Source organism: Tachysurus vachellii, chromosome 12 (genome assembly GCF_030014155.1).
Source record: "Tachysurus vachellii isolate PV-2020 chromosome 12, HZAU_Pvac_v1, whole genome shotgun sequence".
Lineage (NCBI taxonomy): Eukaryota > Metazoa > Chordata > Actinopteri > Siluriformes > Bagridae > Tachysurus > Tachysurus vachellii.
This window is the reverse complement of record NC_083471.1, coordinates 7,986,674-8,004,239: the sequence shown is the minus strand read 5'-3', so window position 1 is coordinate 8,004,239 and position 17,566 is coordinate 7,986,674. Positions and strand designations below refer to the sequence as shown.

The 17,566-nt window shown below is 42.1% G+C and overlaps 1 protein-coding gene across 2 annotated transcripts; it reads right to left on the bottom strand.

The window, feature by feature from the left end:
* Positions 1–3,012: 3,012 nt before the first annotated feature.
* On the bottom strand, positions 3,013–16,269 carry ehd3 (EH-domain containing 3). 2 transcript variants are annotated; one of them, XM_060883817.1, is made up of 7 exons: positions 16,052–16,269; positions 15,547–15,810; positions 12,123–12,299; positions 10,353–10,450; positions 7,095–7,507; positions 5,913–6,077; positions 3,013–4,513 (listed from the first exon to the last, which is right to left on the bottom strand). In XM_060883817.1, exons 2-7 carry the CDS (start codon positions 15,771–15,773, stop codon positions 3,986–3,988), a joined length of 1,608 nt encoding a protein of 535 aa, XP_060739800.1. In that variant the 5' UTR covers positions 15,774–15,810; positions 16,052–16,269; the 3' UTR covers positions 3,013–3,985. The 2 variants fall into 2 exon arrangements, with proteins under 2 accessions (XP_060739800.1, XP_060739799.1); XM_060883816.1 differs by having other exon boundaries at positions 15,547–16,269.
* Positions 16,270–17,566: the final 1,297 nt, after the last annotated feature.

Here is a 17,566-nt window from a genome sequence, read left to right as displayed (position 1 = left end):
AACAGCCTTTTTTATTCTCTCTCTCTCTCTCTCTCTCTCTCTCTCTCTCTCTCTCTCTCTCTCTCTCTCTCTCTCTCCCTCTCTCTCTCTCTCACTCTCTCTCTCACTCTCTCTGCCTTTCTCATGTTGACCCTTGCTGAGTTTTCACCTCTATACAATTTCCTCCACTATAATGACAAATCAATCTCTTTGGAACTTACAAGATAACAGCTGGTCCTTTTCTGTATTATTATTTCTGTATTATTTCCCTTTCCTCATTCATCCATCACTGTGTGGAAAGTTCCTAAGGAAGTGATAAGATATTCCTGGGGGAAGACGGACTGTTTGTTAGTGGCAGGAATACGACTTTTTAAAAACTTCACATTGTTTCCTGGCTTTATATTTCTGGAAAGCTCAAACACACCCATCCTGAGTCGAGATACAGACTGACAGTTTTTATCTGTCAGTGAATTTTGTCTATATGTGTGTGTGTGCGTGTGTGTGTGTAAACTGGGTCTGGCTGTATGACCGGTGGGCTGTTTTTACTTTATCTTACATTCCAATAAATTCCAAAGTCATGTGGTGAAACTAATGAAAATATGACTGTATTGATATGGAATCTTGTAGAAAACAAAGGACAATAAAAACTTAATAATGTATTATGGTCTGCTCCAGAAACTGAGGAATGCTTTTCCTGAAAAAGGTTTGCAATGATAACCATTGGCTTCCTTTGGTGGTCCACTGAGGATGAGGACTCAAGGACAGAGTGTTTGTCCTGAGACAGGTCTTAGATTTTTCCTTTGGACTCACGACAACAAGCCATGATGTGAAGCTTGATTTTAAATCTCTAAATGTTTAAATCTGACACTTTAACACTTTGGTATCTCCACACTATAGGAGGAATAAAGTGTGTTAAGCCACAAACCGTTGACAACAATTACACAGTGTCATGAATAAAGAAGGATGTTTATTTATACACGAGACATTAAAAGCAGTGTGACATTCAGTCTCAGGTAGTTCTGAAAATCACCAGACTTTCTTAGTGTTTTCTGTACTGAAAATCCAAATACACGCCACAGAGTGAAGTCTGTCCTGCGTCTGGTCACTAAATACCGCATTAATATCTTTATTAGGTTTCATTCAACAATGTGGATGGAATTTGTAGAGATTAAAACCTGATGTGCTTTATTTTGATTCAGTATGAACATGATTATGTTATCAACATCATCATCACATATGATGTTGATGATGATGATGATGATGATGTGACTTCCTGTATGATTATAGAGTCTACAGGCTTTTCATCAGGAGCCCAGAATTCTCTAGAACTTAACTGACGAAATCTGTATGAGGGAAAATCAACACCAATGTCAGGATATATAATTTTAAAAAAGGTTACCAAAAAAAAGAGAGAGAGAGAGACGCTGTAGTGCTGATAGAGTCTGTGTTTTTCGGAAGGGCTGAACCCCTGGGCATATCACATCCTGGGGTTTAGTACATCAGTCAGATGTGAGCACACTGACAGCTCACGTGAACAGAGGAACATGTTGTGTTACAGTATAAACAGGAAACGGTCATGACATGACAAGCTGATAACAAAACAAGAAAAAAAAGAAAAGGAAGGGAAAGGGTTGTGAGGATATTATTTAAAGTTTACATTCATTCATATTGTGATGTTTTATCATGTCATTTTCCTTACTGAAAGACTCCTGTACATGAGGCTTTAATGATGCCAAGAGAACATCATGATGTGTGAGTAACAGACAGCAGCACTCACCAGTCCTGACAACACTGTCGTGGTGGGCCTGATCTCCAACAACGACGAGACGGCGTACCTACAGGAGACTAAAAACCTGGAGAGATGGTGCTAGGAGAACAATCTTCTCCTGAACGTCAGCAAGACTAAGGAGTTGATAGTGGACTTCAGCACAAAGCAGGAGCGGTCATACCAACCACTAAACATCAACGGGACCCCAGTGGAGAGAGTGGACTGTTTCCGGTATCTAGGTGTTCACATCACACAGGACCTGTCTTGGTCCTGTCACATCAACACCCTGGTGAAGAAACCGGGCAGCGTCTGTACCATCTGAGACGCTTAAGGGACTTCAAACTACCCTCTCAGGTGCTAAAGACTTTCTACACCTGTACCATTGAGAGTGTCCTGGCAGGTAAAATCACTTCCTGCTTTGGGAACAGCACCATGCAGGACAGGTGAGCCCTCCAGAGGGTGGTGCGGTCAGCTGAACGTACCATCCACACCGAGCTCCCTGACCTGCAGGACATCTACAGCACGTGGTGCCGGACCAGGGCCAGGAAGATTTTAAAGGATCTCAGCCATCCCAACAATGGTCTCTTTTCTTTGTTGTGTTCAGGGAAACGCTTTCGCTCCTTGAAAGCAAACACAGAGAGAATGAGGAGAAGCTTCTTACCACAGGCCATTCGGAGTTTAATCCAGGAAACACCCAGGATCTAGTTCAGGACAACCTTCTTTTTTGCACTATGACACTTTTTTTAATTTTGTACTGCCAATATCCTTTCACATATATTTTCATATATTTTATATAGTTTATACTTTTTATTTATTTACCTCCTTTTGGTTTTATTTTTATCCTTAATTCCATCTTTCTATGCCTGAATACCGGACAGTCGAAAAAAGCATTTCACTGCATGTCGTACTCTGTATGTATGTGTATGTGACAAATAAAATTTAATCAATAAAAATAAATTCAATAAAAATGATCCATGAATCTGCTGTCAAACAACTGGTATCTATATATCTATATATTCAAATCCTAGTCTTGTTTTTTCTTTCATGTCGCACTAAAATCCCTCAATAGGTTTCAGCTCAAGGTTTATCTAAAACCGGTGATTGCATGAAGAGGTTAAATGCTGTAAACCATCAACTGTATGTAGAACAGATTAGGCTTTAGAGGACGTTCAGGACAGACGAAGCACTGTCTCATGAACAGGTTCAGCCTTGGATTTTCCTCAGTGTTGCTTATTCGAGTCAAAAAAAAAAATCACACCACGGCATCAACTGAACCACAGCAGTTTATTAACTCTGATGAATAAAAGTTGAGACGTGAAAGAGGGTGCACTTTATTTTATTATTCAGGCCTGTATTAGTGATGTAGAGATTGTTAGCATGCTTCACCTTTATTTAAACATCTCTTTTCTTCTCTGACTCGGCGATCCGAGGTTCAGCGGTTAATAAACTCCTCAGACTCAACGACAGATCTATTACACTACAGGTTAAAGGCTACACAGGAAAACAGGACAATTCGATTAAAAGGAATGACACAAATATTAACATTCATCATAAACTGTCAGAACCATGAAGTCAAATGTTAGTGACCTTTAAACCAGGAATCCATTTAAAATACATCTCAAATGATCATGAACAGGGATTAACATGTACAGAAGACGGTTGCTATGACGACAGGTCCAGCCATACAATAACCGACGTTCTAACACGACACATCAGCATACATCAGTAACAGTCTGTTGGTCAGGCTAGAGGAAGGGCTTGTGTTGAACATCACGCCACCTTCACAACACACACACACTATAAAAAGTGTCATATCGATGGTTATATATAGAACGAGGAGAATTAAGACTAAGACGTTCTGATTTGTATTTTCTGTTGTTAAGACGTGATTGCTCTGAGACAGTGGCTGGAAATGAAAGGCATGTTCTGATGAAGTGAGTTTAATCTGTATCTGTAGTAACGATTGTTTTGTTTAGCTCTGAGTATCAGTGGACGTGATGTGTAGAGACTTTTGATCTCTTTTCTCAAATAAAAAAAAAAAAACACGCTAAACACACACAAATTAACCAAAAACCACAGACAGGTGAAAAGATAGTTATCTGAATAACATCAATCTACAGCGCTTGGAACAATTCAGAGCAGTCCTTTAATCATTAACATTTTATTTCTGTTCATTGTTACTTCATACAGTGTCCATGACATGAAGTGTCCTAAACATGACCTAAATCCTGCTGTCTTTCACTCTGGGATTTTTCTCTTGGAAGGAGGCACCAGATGGGATGGAAGCTCGCTGGGAAGCTCGTGCCCTTCCAGTTTGACCTTGATGAGATGGTTAGCGAGGGCGAACTCCTCGTCATCCAGCATGCCGTCCTTGTCAATGTCGGCCAGCTTCCAGATCTTTCCCAGGACGGTGTTGGGCAGTTTTGACTTCACCATCTCTTTCTTGGCGTTTGCGCCAGTCACCTTGCCGTTGATAGGCGAGAGCGTGTAGAAGATCTCGTCGTATGTAGGTTTGTCACGTGCCACCACCCACTCGAGCTCGTCAATTCCCTCGCCGGCACCTTCGCCGTATCCGTGACCAAACGGCCCATTCATGGTGCCCTCGAAAGCTCCGCCCTTTACAGCCCTCCCAGGCTGCTGTGTCTCCTCCTGGCGCACCAGGACCATCAGCTGGGCGATGTCGTGTGCCAGCATGTCGTCCACTGTGTCCAGGAGCTTCGGCTTTAGCGGCTGAAACTTGTTCAGGTCGTGGGCTTGGAGCTGCTCCTGGTCACAGAACAACAAATGTACATTTGCACATAGCTTATGTTTTACAACTGGTCGGAAAATCAATACAAACAGGATATTACATCACTGGCATTTAGGCGTGCACTGTAAAAGGTGCTCAAGCTGTGTGTCATGGTGTGATGGACGTGTTAAGGCAGACATGCTCAGAACAGAGGAGAGTGATACACTAGTTATGTGTGGAGGTCTGGGAAAACCTTTGTCATGTGGTGAAACCTTACATCTAACATGTGAAATATGTCTGAACAAGTAAAAATGGAAAAAACTTCACTGAAAAACAAACTAAATGAATGCTTAAAATAAACAGCTGGTTACTGTTGTATTGAGTTTATTGGGATTTTGAAGGTTTGCCTTTACGACGGGTTTAAGAGAGATGATCAAATGTATTCACTTATTCACTAATCTCAATAAATTCACACTAAACTAAAAAATATTTATTAACTGTGTTCAGGTGCTTCTGGGAAGTTCATATTTACAAGTCAAGAAGTTTTGATCAGCGCGAGATGGAGGTTCTCTTAATTGCAATAAAATACAACAAAACACAAACTTTTAACTCAACTTCTAGAAAATGAAGAACAAATAGCTCATTTGTGTTTAGCGTGTTTTATGTTTATGTACATTTTTAAGCCTCTGTAAGCTTTGTTATATATAACATTGTAATCAAACCTTTTCTCTTCTACAGGTGCTAAAATGTGAACTAAAGTGATTATATTTCTGTGACTTGCCTTATAAATGTACTTTACAAACACGTAACAACTGAAAATAACTGAAATCAACTTCTGAGACGAGGACTTCAAGAAACTTCAAGAAATTTACAGTCGACAGCCGACACTGCATCTGCTGATTCCACCATGTTTACTGACTGACACCCCAACTGACACGACTGGTGGCACGCCCTCCAACTGGCAAGCCCCACAACTGGCACGCCCCACAACTGGCACGCCCTCCAACTGGCACACCCACAACTGGCACACCCTCCAACTGGCATGCACTTCATCTGACCTCCAACTGACACGCCCTCCAACTGACCTCTGACTGACATGCCCTTCGACTGACACGCCTATGTCTGACACATGGCTGACAAACACCCAATTGACATGCTCCAATTGAAACGCCCCTCAACTGACGCCCTCTGGCTGACACGCCCTCTGGCTGACACGCCCTCTGGCTGACACGCCCTCTGGCTGACACGCCCTCTGGCTGACACGCCCTCTGGCTGACACGCCCTCCAGCTGACACGCCCTCCGGCTGATCTTTCCCCACACGACTCGAATGCACAATTAGTACTTAAGGTCTTAAGTGTTTAATGGCCTGTGTGCTGTAGATTAAATTAAAAATGATAATATATCAAAGTGTTGCTTGTAACGTTGTGTAAGTTTACCTGCATTTTTTTAAGATTGGGGAAATCTCCAGGAGAAATTTGATGCTCTTTCTCGATCCGACTGTAAATCTCTCCCAGGCTGTTGATCAGCTCTTTCTTTTTGTTTTCTTTCCCAAAGACTGCAGGCATATCTTTCTTCAGAGAACTGATGATGTAAGCATGGACCTGTGAAAATCACACAGAGAAATCAGGCAGGTACACCAGAGCGAAGTTTTTATCAGATCTAATTGGTTACACTGGTGCTTGATAATCAGATTTCTCCTGTAATAAATTACTATTATAGTTTAGCCATCATATGACCCCGAGCAGTTTGTGGTGGAGGCTGATACTGAATATATCCTCCACGGGTTGAGACGCTGGCCACAAGCCAACAAATACGTGACCTCATATTCTGATGACAGCAGGGGAAGTTGTGTTCAAAACTCAAGGTTAACTTTGAGGTTCACTTTCAAGAGAACCGGACTTAATCCTAGTACAGAGCTAATGAAGCTTTTGTTATTTTATTCACTGAGGAACTTCATCATATTTAATGGAAAACTAACAAATAAACACTTATCATCAGCACCCTGAAACACAATATGTGTAATAATATTGCTCTTTAATTTTAAGAACCCCAGCATAGATTAACTTTAACGTCCATATGACTGTTAAACCTCAACAGACAGAACAGAGAAGCAGTTGTAGTGTATGATGAAGGACAAATCAATGGCTCTCTGTTCACCTTTCACCACATTAATAATGCAGAGTGGACAGGACGGATCAGATGTCGAGGAGCCTTCAGCTAGCTGTGAGAGTGAGATCAGTCACGCACATCAAATCCAAGCTATAATAAAGACTACACTCTGCTGTATAAACAGACAGAGTCACTGCACTGATTAAATGACACATGCAAGGTTCAGTCAGGTGCAGAAATGAGGATGGATAAAGTAGAATGGGTTCAGTGACTGATGCTGACAGGGTGCAGGGTCATGTTCAGTGAGTGTTTCAACATTTTATTTAGCTTCACCATAATCAAAGTACTGCTCTGATTATTCCTTAGTATCTGCAGCCACATGTCAGTTCAACAGAGCATTCTGTAGTACTGTCACCTCCAGTGGCAGCCATCTTTAAACAAAATTAATGTTAGGTCATCAGAACTACAGTAAACAATTGGAAAGGTTCAGTAGCTTTCCTGAGTTTTACCTTAGCTAGTCTGGCCCTCTTGATGAGGTCATTGAGTTTGCGGAGCGCCGCGTTACGTGGCAGTGACTGGATGTCCTTGAACAGGTCCTGCTCTTCAGCCTCGAACAGCTTGCGATTGTCAGGGATGAGCAGCGGGTGTGACCAGAAGGAGCCGATATAGACACGGATCACCTCGGGCGTGTTGACGATCTTCCCCAACGACCACATGAGGGCACCATAGACGCGCATCAGCTGCTGAGTCTCTATCTGATCCGCCTTGTTAAGTACCACACGGATCTTGTCCTCGTGGTTCTTTAGGGCCTTTATCACCTCCGAGAACTCGTCCGAGATGTCAAGCTTGTGGGCATCGAATAGAAGGATGATGCGGTCCACACGCTCGGCGAACCACTCAAGCACAGCGGCAAAGTCATAGCCTGAAAGAGAAGACGCAGGAGCAGAGTGTGAAATCAATGGGTCATGACTTTCATAACTAAGAGCTTTCATTCTTCAACATGGACTTGGTCTAGTAAGCCAGCTGAAAGGCAGGAAGAGTTATGGACTCATTAGACCCTGTATGATGGGTCTGAGTGTGAATCCCATCAGAGCTGCTGGAGCACTTCTAACAGACTGGTTAAAAGGCATTCAGGCTGTAGGGTTTTATGATGGAACGTCTTCCAGGAGACAAAAGCTTCAGCTTCTCATAGCTTCTACAGCAGCTGCAGCTATTATCTTAGTCCCACCCCATACTATAGAAGAACAAATCTAAAGTACACCATCCTAACATCTTGAAAGGTCTGTGGTGTACAAGCCTTTATCTGAGGGTTCATACTGCTGATGTCTTATATGTATAGAGCTGAAGTCAGGCTGCATGACTCAGCACCAGTCTCTCCTGTAAAATCCTGACCACAGAAGATTTTCACACACCCGCTACAGCTCTCTCTCTCTCTCTCTCTCTCTCTCTCTCTCTCTCTCTCACACACACACACACATACATCAGCAATGCAAATAAATAAAGAACAGAGAAAAGCCAGAGTTTTCTCATCATTGTTTTGCTGAATGATTAGTGTGTTAATAAATCAAATCAGAGGCGTGGAATATGGAAGGAACATCCATGTTTTCCACAGGAAAATCCCATGCTGACTGGAATCAAGTGCAGTACTGCCTACAGTACTGTGTTTAACACTAATAATGTGTGTGTGTGTGTGTGTGTGTGTGTGTGTGTGTGTCTGTGTGTGTGAGAGAGAGAGTGAGAGATGTAGTGGGTGTGAAAATCTTCTGTGGTCTAAATTGAAATCAATATGTTTCTAGTGGCTGTTTGCAGTAGATTTAGCCCCGCCCACGCAATTTAGTGAACAGGAAAAGAGCTTGTATTTTATGCTCTCCACAAAATATCTTTAAGTAAAGATTTCTGACACTTTCTGGTCTCGCACCACAGTACCTGAGCAAACGTCAACTCTTTAATGATTATGGCTTTTATGATTCTCACTTTAAATGATCTATAATTCCACTCTCAGTGTTTCTAATGATTTATAATCCCACTCTCACTGTTTATAACGATTTATAATCCCACTCTCAGTGTTTATAACGATTTATAATCCCACTCTCAGTGTTTATAACGATTTATAATCCCACTCTCAGTGTTTATAACGATTTATAATCCCACTCTCAGTGTTTCTAACGATTTATAATCCCACCCTCAGTGTTTATAACCATCTTTAATCCCACTCTCAGTGTTTATAACGATTTATAATCCCACTCTCACTGTTTATAACGATTTATAATCCCACTCTCACTGTTTATAACGATTTATAATCCCACTCTCACTGTTTATAACGATTTATAATCCCACTCTCAGTGTTTATAACCATTTATAATCCCATTCTCAGTGTTTATAACCATTTATAATCCCATTCTCAGTGTTTATAACGATTTATAATCCCACTCTCTAGTGTATATAATCCCACTCTCACTGTTTATAACGATTTATAATCCCACTCTCACTGTTTATAACGATTTATAATCCCACTCTCACTGTTTATAACGATTTATAATCCCACTCTCTAGTGTATATAATCCCACTCTCTGGGGTCACCCAGATAAGCATGATGTTTGCTAATTGTTTTAATGATTAAAATCTCTCCTTCACCAGAATATAACGAAAACTGTAGAAACATGTGAAGTAAAAGTGAGAAAGAAGCTTGGCACTGAGGCAGACAGAGATTTCTGGGTTAATTTCAGACTGTGTCATTTCGTAGCCTGTCAGGGACAACGAGGCAGCATGTTGGTGTTCATAAGCTGAGGCTGTTAACACTCGATCTACAATACCTCCGTATGGACATTTACGCAGGCAGCTATAACCACACACATCTTCTGTTGCCTCTGTGGACAGCGGGAAAGACAAAACAAAAATAAAATACTGAAAGATGCATTGAGGTCAATGAGCATAAAACAACAGAGAGCAGAGAAAGGAATTGTGTCAGTGTGACTCGTCCCTCTGTGTTGTTGAACGAATAACTCTGAAATCTCCATTTTTTGATGACAGGCTTCTGAGTTCATACAGCTGTCTTTTATCTTTACCGTGTAAGGAATAAGTCTTCCCTTTGGTGCTCATGTGGAGATATTTCACAGTGAGTAGTGACATGAACAGAAGAGCCAAGTGTGATTAGGTGCTGCTAAATATGACCCTCACACTCAGCTGTAAATGAGAAAGTTTAGACTCATTGTGTGTGTGTGTGTGTGTGTGTGTGTGTGTGTGTTTGTGTGTGTGTGTGTGTGTGTATGGAGAAACCATAAAGAAGAACAGCAAACGGACCTTAATAACACTTCTGTGGAGGTTTTTTCATGTCATGGTATAGAAGCTTTTCATGCAAATGGAAATGATTTCCTGTTCTGAAGAAGCAACAGAAGTCTGCTTTTACTATCAAATCCTCACGCTTCACTCCAAACCCACAGGAGTGCTCACAGCAGCTCGCAAAACAACATGACTGCACCTTATTTTACTGTCAGCGCACAGAGAAAGAGCGTATCGAGTCAAATCAACAGCTTTTACTTCGTTAGTTCGAAATAATAATCGTGAAATATCTTTTAGTCTGTGGGTTTTAGCTAACATGCTAACACAACTGTGGTTCACTGAGAAGAAAATATTGTTAGAGAAAAAAATATACAGAGAGTGAGAGAAAGAGAGAAAGAAAGAGATGTGCTTCTTTGAGAAGTCCAACCTTCCCACCTCATTTTCTGACCTGTTAAAAAAAGACGCATTTAAATGTGAGAGTGTGTTACCTCTGCTAATTCTCTGTTTTTCTCCAGACAGGATTCCAGGAGTGTCGATCACGCTGATGCTCTCCAGAACAGGGTTGGGGAGCTGCGCACACACAAACCTACACACACACAATAAGAAGACATAAGCTGATAACCATTTTAATCATATTTCACTTTCCCTGGACTTGGTAGTAGATGAGTGAGTAGATAACCTAACAGTGACACATGAAAAGTAGTTTTCAGGCTAATCTCATGTTAAGACTAATTTAGTTAAAACCTTTAAACAAGGCCCTCAAATGATCCAATCCACAACTCCACTGTATTTCTTACTGTATTCCCTACAACTCCAACATATTCCTTACCGTATTCCTTCAAATCCACTGTATTTCCTACAAATCCTCCGAATTCCTTATTATATTTCCTACAACTCCACATTATTTGGTACAACTCCACCATATTCCTTACTGTATTCCCTACAACTCCTCCGTATTCCTTACCGCATTCCGTACAACTGCAGGATATTCCTTACAACTCCACCACATTCCTAACTTTCCCAAAAAATCCTCTGTTTTCATGACCATATTCCCTACAACCCCGCCGTGTTCCCTACGACCCCGCCGTGTTCCCTACGACCCCGCCGTGTTCCCTACGACCCCGCCGTATTCCCTAAGGCCCCGCCATGTTCCCTACAGCTCCACCGTGTTCCCTACAGCTCCACCATGTTCCTTACCTTATTCCCTACAACTCCACAGTATTATTTACCTTATTTCCTGCAACTCCTCTGTATTCCCACCGTATTCCCTACAACTCCTCCGTACTCCTTGCCATATTCCCTACAACTCCTCCGTGTTCCCACAGCTCTTTAGTAAGTCTGTGGCTGCTGTGTGTCTTCATAGAGCTGAAGAAGCCTACATCACATCAGCAGGCCTGTTGCTATTTTCATGGTCAGACACCGTGCAAGTGTCTATAAATATAACTGAAAGCCATTGCGACAACATTAATGACTCAAACAGTTCATCTTATAAACACTGCACCTCAGTGCGAATGTGAATGCAGTGTCTTTAAATCATTTGCGATCTGACTCGGTCCAGCTGCTTTCAGAGCAATACAAAAGGTCAAGAGGTTAAATTTCATCATGTTTTTCAGAACACATGCATCCAGCTTCATGCTGTCTGAGTCTTCTGTTGGACTGGGGTTTTTTTTTTAGCACGACAAACTAAACACTGAGGCACACTTAACACTGACAGAGAAAGTACGACTCACTGAGCGACGGCACCTGCAAAAATAATCAGACACATCTTTAGAGATGTTCTTTTAAAAAACAGAAGATTGTTTTGTCACTAAAAGTGTCACATCATCATCATCATCTTCTTCATCACTGTGAGATAATACTCTGCTCCACACACTCTCCACTTTCTCAGCAGTTAACACTTTGTGTATCTTATTGCTGGACAAAGCAGTAGAAGGTGAGAGAGAACACATATGAAAGACTTTATAGTTGCCCTGGAAGACCACCGAGCATGGAGCTGTAACCAGAAGAGGAAGAGAGCAGCGTAACAAGTGACTCTAACTGAGTCAGGTGTCTACCATGAGATCATCCAGAGCTGAAGAAACAAAAGCTGCATGAACTGTAACTTGGCTCACTTTTTGATGGATCAAGTCATTTGGCAGATGAATGGAGCTATGGAGGTTCCTCAAAAGTCACACAACTCAAAAGTCTAAGTTTTTGTATATAAACATTCTTTTTTATGCTAAACGTTGTGTAATAACATTGATTTTATTCACACTGACCTGTTGAGGAACGCATTCCCAAAAGCATTGAGCTTACGAAAAGGCTTCTTTGGATCCACGACCAGAGCGTTTCCTGGTATCTGGCCTTCGATGTCCCCGTGCATCACAGCAATAAACGAGTCTGTGGTGGGCTCTGGACCAATCCTCATGCCTGGAAAATCCTGTTCCAGAAGGTATCTACAGTGAGACAAACAAAAAGGTTTACAGGATTTAGGTACAGTCCTCACTGTTCCTCACTGAAGAGCAACCAAGCGTCATGTCAGACTGTTAGCTCAGCACCAATGGACTCTCCTGTGTTTGAATACATCGGTGTGATCACTGGAATCCTGGCTTAAGAACACACACGAATGTTTCTACTCTGGTGTATTTGTGTCAGGTTTAGAGACAAGTGCGGCTCTCTGACTGGCTCGTGTCTGACTGCTCTATCTGGCTGACATTAACCTCTAAAAGCTACAGAATCAGCAGTTTAACACAGCATTGATCTCCAATTTTTTCCCTGCATTCTGCAGAAAATTTGAAACTTATTTCCGTTTCCAGTTTCTGCCCCCTAGTGGATAATGGATAGTGTATTCACTAATACACTCAGGAATAAGCCTGAGTTAACTAGCCAGCTATTACATGTGACAGTGTAGACGTTTAAGACTTAGAGACTGAAATCTTGTTCATGCCTACTGTTGGTCATCTGTTATTTACACAATCTACAGTTTTCATGAGTAACGTGATTTAGTGGAGCTGAAGACTGACCTCACTGAACTCTAGAATGATGTAACAGAGTCGTATTTCATCATGACGTCCCATTACCTAGTAAGAGTGTAAAATCACCCTGAGGAAAACTTCTGTGTTTTCTGTGTAATGTGTTTTGTTCATCAATAACAGCAGCTACAGCAGATCAGAAGGTGGTGTAATGGCTTTGGGGATCTACCCTGAGGCCTGCACTGTCACTGTAGTTTTACTGCCAGACATTCTGGAGGTTATTAGAGACGTGTAACCATAGGAATGCCAGAGTCATGTGGAGCTTCTCCTGTAGCTTAGAGATACTTTTCACTTTCAGCTTTTCTGCTAAAGTGCGTGAATGATGTGTGGTCAGGACACGATCCGTTTAACTGGAACATGGGGAATTCTGCCTTGCTCTCCTTTCATCTCCTCTGCTCTTCTCTCTCCTCTCTTTCTATCTGAGTTGTTTGTTGTTGTGAATATCGATGAGGTGTGAGTGTGACTCTGAGCTCTGTGTGACAGGGCGTCTCTGCTGCACCACCGGCTGCTGAAGATGTACAGTATGTATGTGGATCATTAGTTATGTAGCTGAATCTTCTCAGTGAAGTGCGTGCACACACACACACACACACACACACGTACAGACACACGTACACACACAAACACAGGCGCACACAAACATGTACACACACAAAGGCACACACACACAAACATGTACACACACGTACACACACATACATGTACACACACAAAAGCACACACACACACAAACATGTACACACACATACACACACATACATGTACACACAAACATGTACGCACACACATACATGTACACACAAACACACACAGGCGCACACAGACACAGGCAGGCACACACACACAGGCACAGGCACACACAGGCACAGGCACACACAGGCACAGGCGCACACAGGCACAGGCGCACACAGGCACAGGCGCACACAGGCACAGGCGCACACGCGCACACACGCACAGGCGCACACACACACACAGGCGCACACACATACACAGGCGCACACACACACACACAGGCGCACACACACACACACAGGCGCCCACACACACACAGGCACACACACACAGGCACACACACAGGCACACACACAGGCACAGGCACACACACACATACACAGGCGCGCGCACACATAGGCATGCGCACACACAGGCAGGCACGCACAGGCAGGCACGCACAGGCAGGCACGCATAGGCAGGCACGCACATACACAGGCAGGCACACATACAGAGGCACACACACATACAGAGGCACACACACATACACAGGCACACACACATACACAGGCACACACACATACACAGGCACACACACATAGGCACACACACATACACAGACACACACATACACAGACACACAAGCACACCCACAGACACACACACACAGACACACAGGTGCACACATGGACACACACACACACAGGCACAGACACACAGGCACACACACAGGAACACACACACAGGAACACACACACAGGAACACACACACAGGCACACACACAGGCACACACACACAGGCACACACACACAGGCACACACACACAGGCACACACACAGGCACACACACAGGCACACACACACAGGCACACACACACAGGCACACACACAGGCACACAAGAACACACAAAGGCACACACAGGCAGGCAAATACAACATTTGTCAGCAAGTGCTTAGCTGATTTGACCATTTCAGCTACTTATAAAAAAAATGAAATTATTCATTATTATACTTTAGAAAATAAAGTAAATCATAATAGAAATATTTAATAGAAATAAATCACTACTTTGTTAATTAAAAGATAAAATAAATTCTCTAGTTCAGACTCATCCAGGCAAACAAGAACAAATACTGATCAAAATATTGAAAAATTAATCTGTTTAGTGAAACGCAGGTCACTGAAAGCGTCGACTCTTACCGACACACATGAGTACGACACGACTGAAGTGTTTTAAAATAAGAAGTCTAAACATTGTAGAATCTTAAAGATGTGAAACATGCTGGAGTTCATCACACATCACATCTTCATCATCCATATGAAAATCCCTCATTGATGAATTTACAGCTCTGTAACTATGTTCATGTCATAGGAACCAAATTATACACAAAACAACACTAAACATTCCCATGTGTAGATTTCTACACTTTCAGAACTCTGACGCTGTTTCAGTTCAACTCACCTACACATTGAAAGGGATTAGAATTATGAACAGCTTTTAAAACGCTGGTATTTTTATTTCGCATGCATTCTAGCTTTAAAGCTCCACATTATATAATGACTTTAAAATATATTCATCCAGAATGGTCATAAATTAAGTCCTTTGTGTACCTGTGTATTTAAAAACTGCTTTTATCAATGTCAATAAAAAATTAAATATTATTCTGTGTCGTTTCTGTAAATCTCAGCAAGGTTCCACCTCGATTTAAAAAGATGAGGTTACTGCTCGTTTGTTTTTTGTCATTGTCGTAAAATTATTGATATAATGAACAAATTATAGATCGATTTTTATTTTATTATCAATTATTAATATTATTATTTCCACATTACATTGTCCATGATGTGTCTATGAAGCAGAGCCTCGATGTAATAATAACTATCATTATTGTCATCATCACAATCATCATCATCATCATCAGATATAGAGCGGTGTGAGTCAGCAGTGTGTCCTGTGGGTCCTACCGTATGAAGCTGGTCTTCCCGGTGGAGTACTGACCCACCAGCAGCACCATGGGCTTGTTGTCAAAGTCTGCATCCTCCAGAGCTGGAGAGTGGAACTCATGGAATTTATAATGTTCCTCTAAAGGCAGCAGTTTGGTTTTGTAAAGCTTCTTGAGTCCTTCACCGACAGTGTGAAACACCTCAGGATCCCGTTTTCTCCTGTCATCTGTTCCGAGCCAGCTGAACATGGTGCTGCACTTCACTTCTTTACTTTACTTCACTTCACTTAAGAATCAGAATCAGAATCAGAATCAATTTTATTGACCAAGTGCGTTTACACACACAATGAATTTGGTTCCAGCTTCACCTCTCTCCTTCTCTCTCTTTCTCTCTGTCTTTTAGAGGCCAAGCTTGGCACAACACACACACACACACACGTTACCCTCTGCCACAAGAACCAATAATAAAACACACAGTGATTCCAGGAGGTTTAAAAGGTAACACAGCTGCACCGTAACGTTAATACCGTTAATAACGTTAACGTTCTCTCTGGTGCGCGCGCCTCTGTTTACAAAACAATTCCTTATCGTCAGCTTCAGGATGGAGCCCGAGATCTTAGAAAGCCTTCAGACAAAAAGAGGTTACAACAGGACCAGAGAGGAGTCTGTAGAAACGAGCGGTTCCTCTGAGCTGCAGACTGAAAGCCCTCAAAGATCTGAGCTGCAAAACAGCTACACGAGAGAAAACGCCTTACTGTGTCGTCGGCCCGGCGCTGGTCATCCCTCAGGCAGGTGAACTGTCTAATCAGAGGGCGACTTAGAGTAGGAGTAGAAATGAAAGCCAATCCCAGCACAGGAGGCGGGTTTTATACGGAAATGTAGTGGGAATAAAAAAAAAGCAGGATTGGTCGGGGTGTTGGTGGGATCTGTACAACGTGCGTTTACACCTACAGCGTTTTGCAGAGTAAAAATGTTTAAATGTGTCACAAAGACAACAAAAATGTACCAGGCAGCACAATGTCCAAATTATTACTTTCCAACAATTAAAAAATATGTGCACCCCAGACCATCACTCTCGTGTGAATCTTCACCAAAGTGATTGTGTAGAAATTTAATTCAATGAAACTCCAAACCTGCTCCATCATTTACATTTACATCATTTAGCACACACCCATTTCAGAGCGACTTATTCATTGTCTATTTTTTTTTTTTTACACAACTGAGTAATTGAGGGTTAAGGGCCTTGCTCAGGGGCCCAACAGTGGCAGCTTGGTGGACCTGGGATTAAACTCACAACCTTCTGATTGGTAGCCCAACACCTTAAACCACTAGGCTACCACATACCCATCATGACAATGTTCTTGTGCACAAAGCAGCTCCATGAAGACATGGCATGGAGGTGAAGGTTGGAGTAAACTTGCATGTCCTACACAGAGCCCTGACTCTGACTGGACCACACTGAACATCTTTGTTATGAACTGAAACTGGAGTCTCCTCAACATCCAAACATCAGAGTCTGATCTCACAAATCCATACAGTCATGGATAGAACATCTAGCGGCAAAGCCTTCACAGAAGAGCAGAGTGGAGTTCATTATAACAGCTGGAACACCTGTGTGAAACTGTTGGCTGTATAGACCTAACATTAATGTGTGCTAGAACGTACTACGGCGCCACAGACAGACCAAACATCAACCAAACGTCAAAACTGAACTGTTTTAATAAACGATTATCTGTTATGTGGAACAGGATTAAGGTGCAGGTTTAACCTGATGCTGCAATCTAGTGGTGTGATGCAATATAGCAGGTGGATATATTAGTAACACAAAACTGAATGACTTTTTTTTTAGCTCATTTTATTCATATAGCATTTTTAACAACAGAAGATGTCACAAAGCACCTTAAGAGAAATATATCAATTCCCTAAAGAGCACACCATCGTGTGATGGTGAAAAAAAAACCATGAGAGGAACCAGACTCAGAAGGAACCATCCTCTTCCATCGGTCGGATTATTACTCTTCTATAACTGTGTCCTGTCTGGT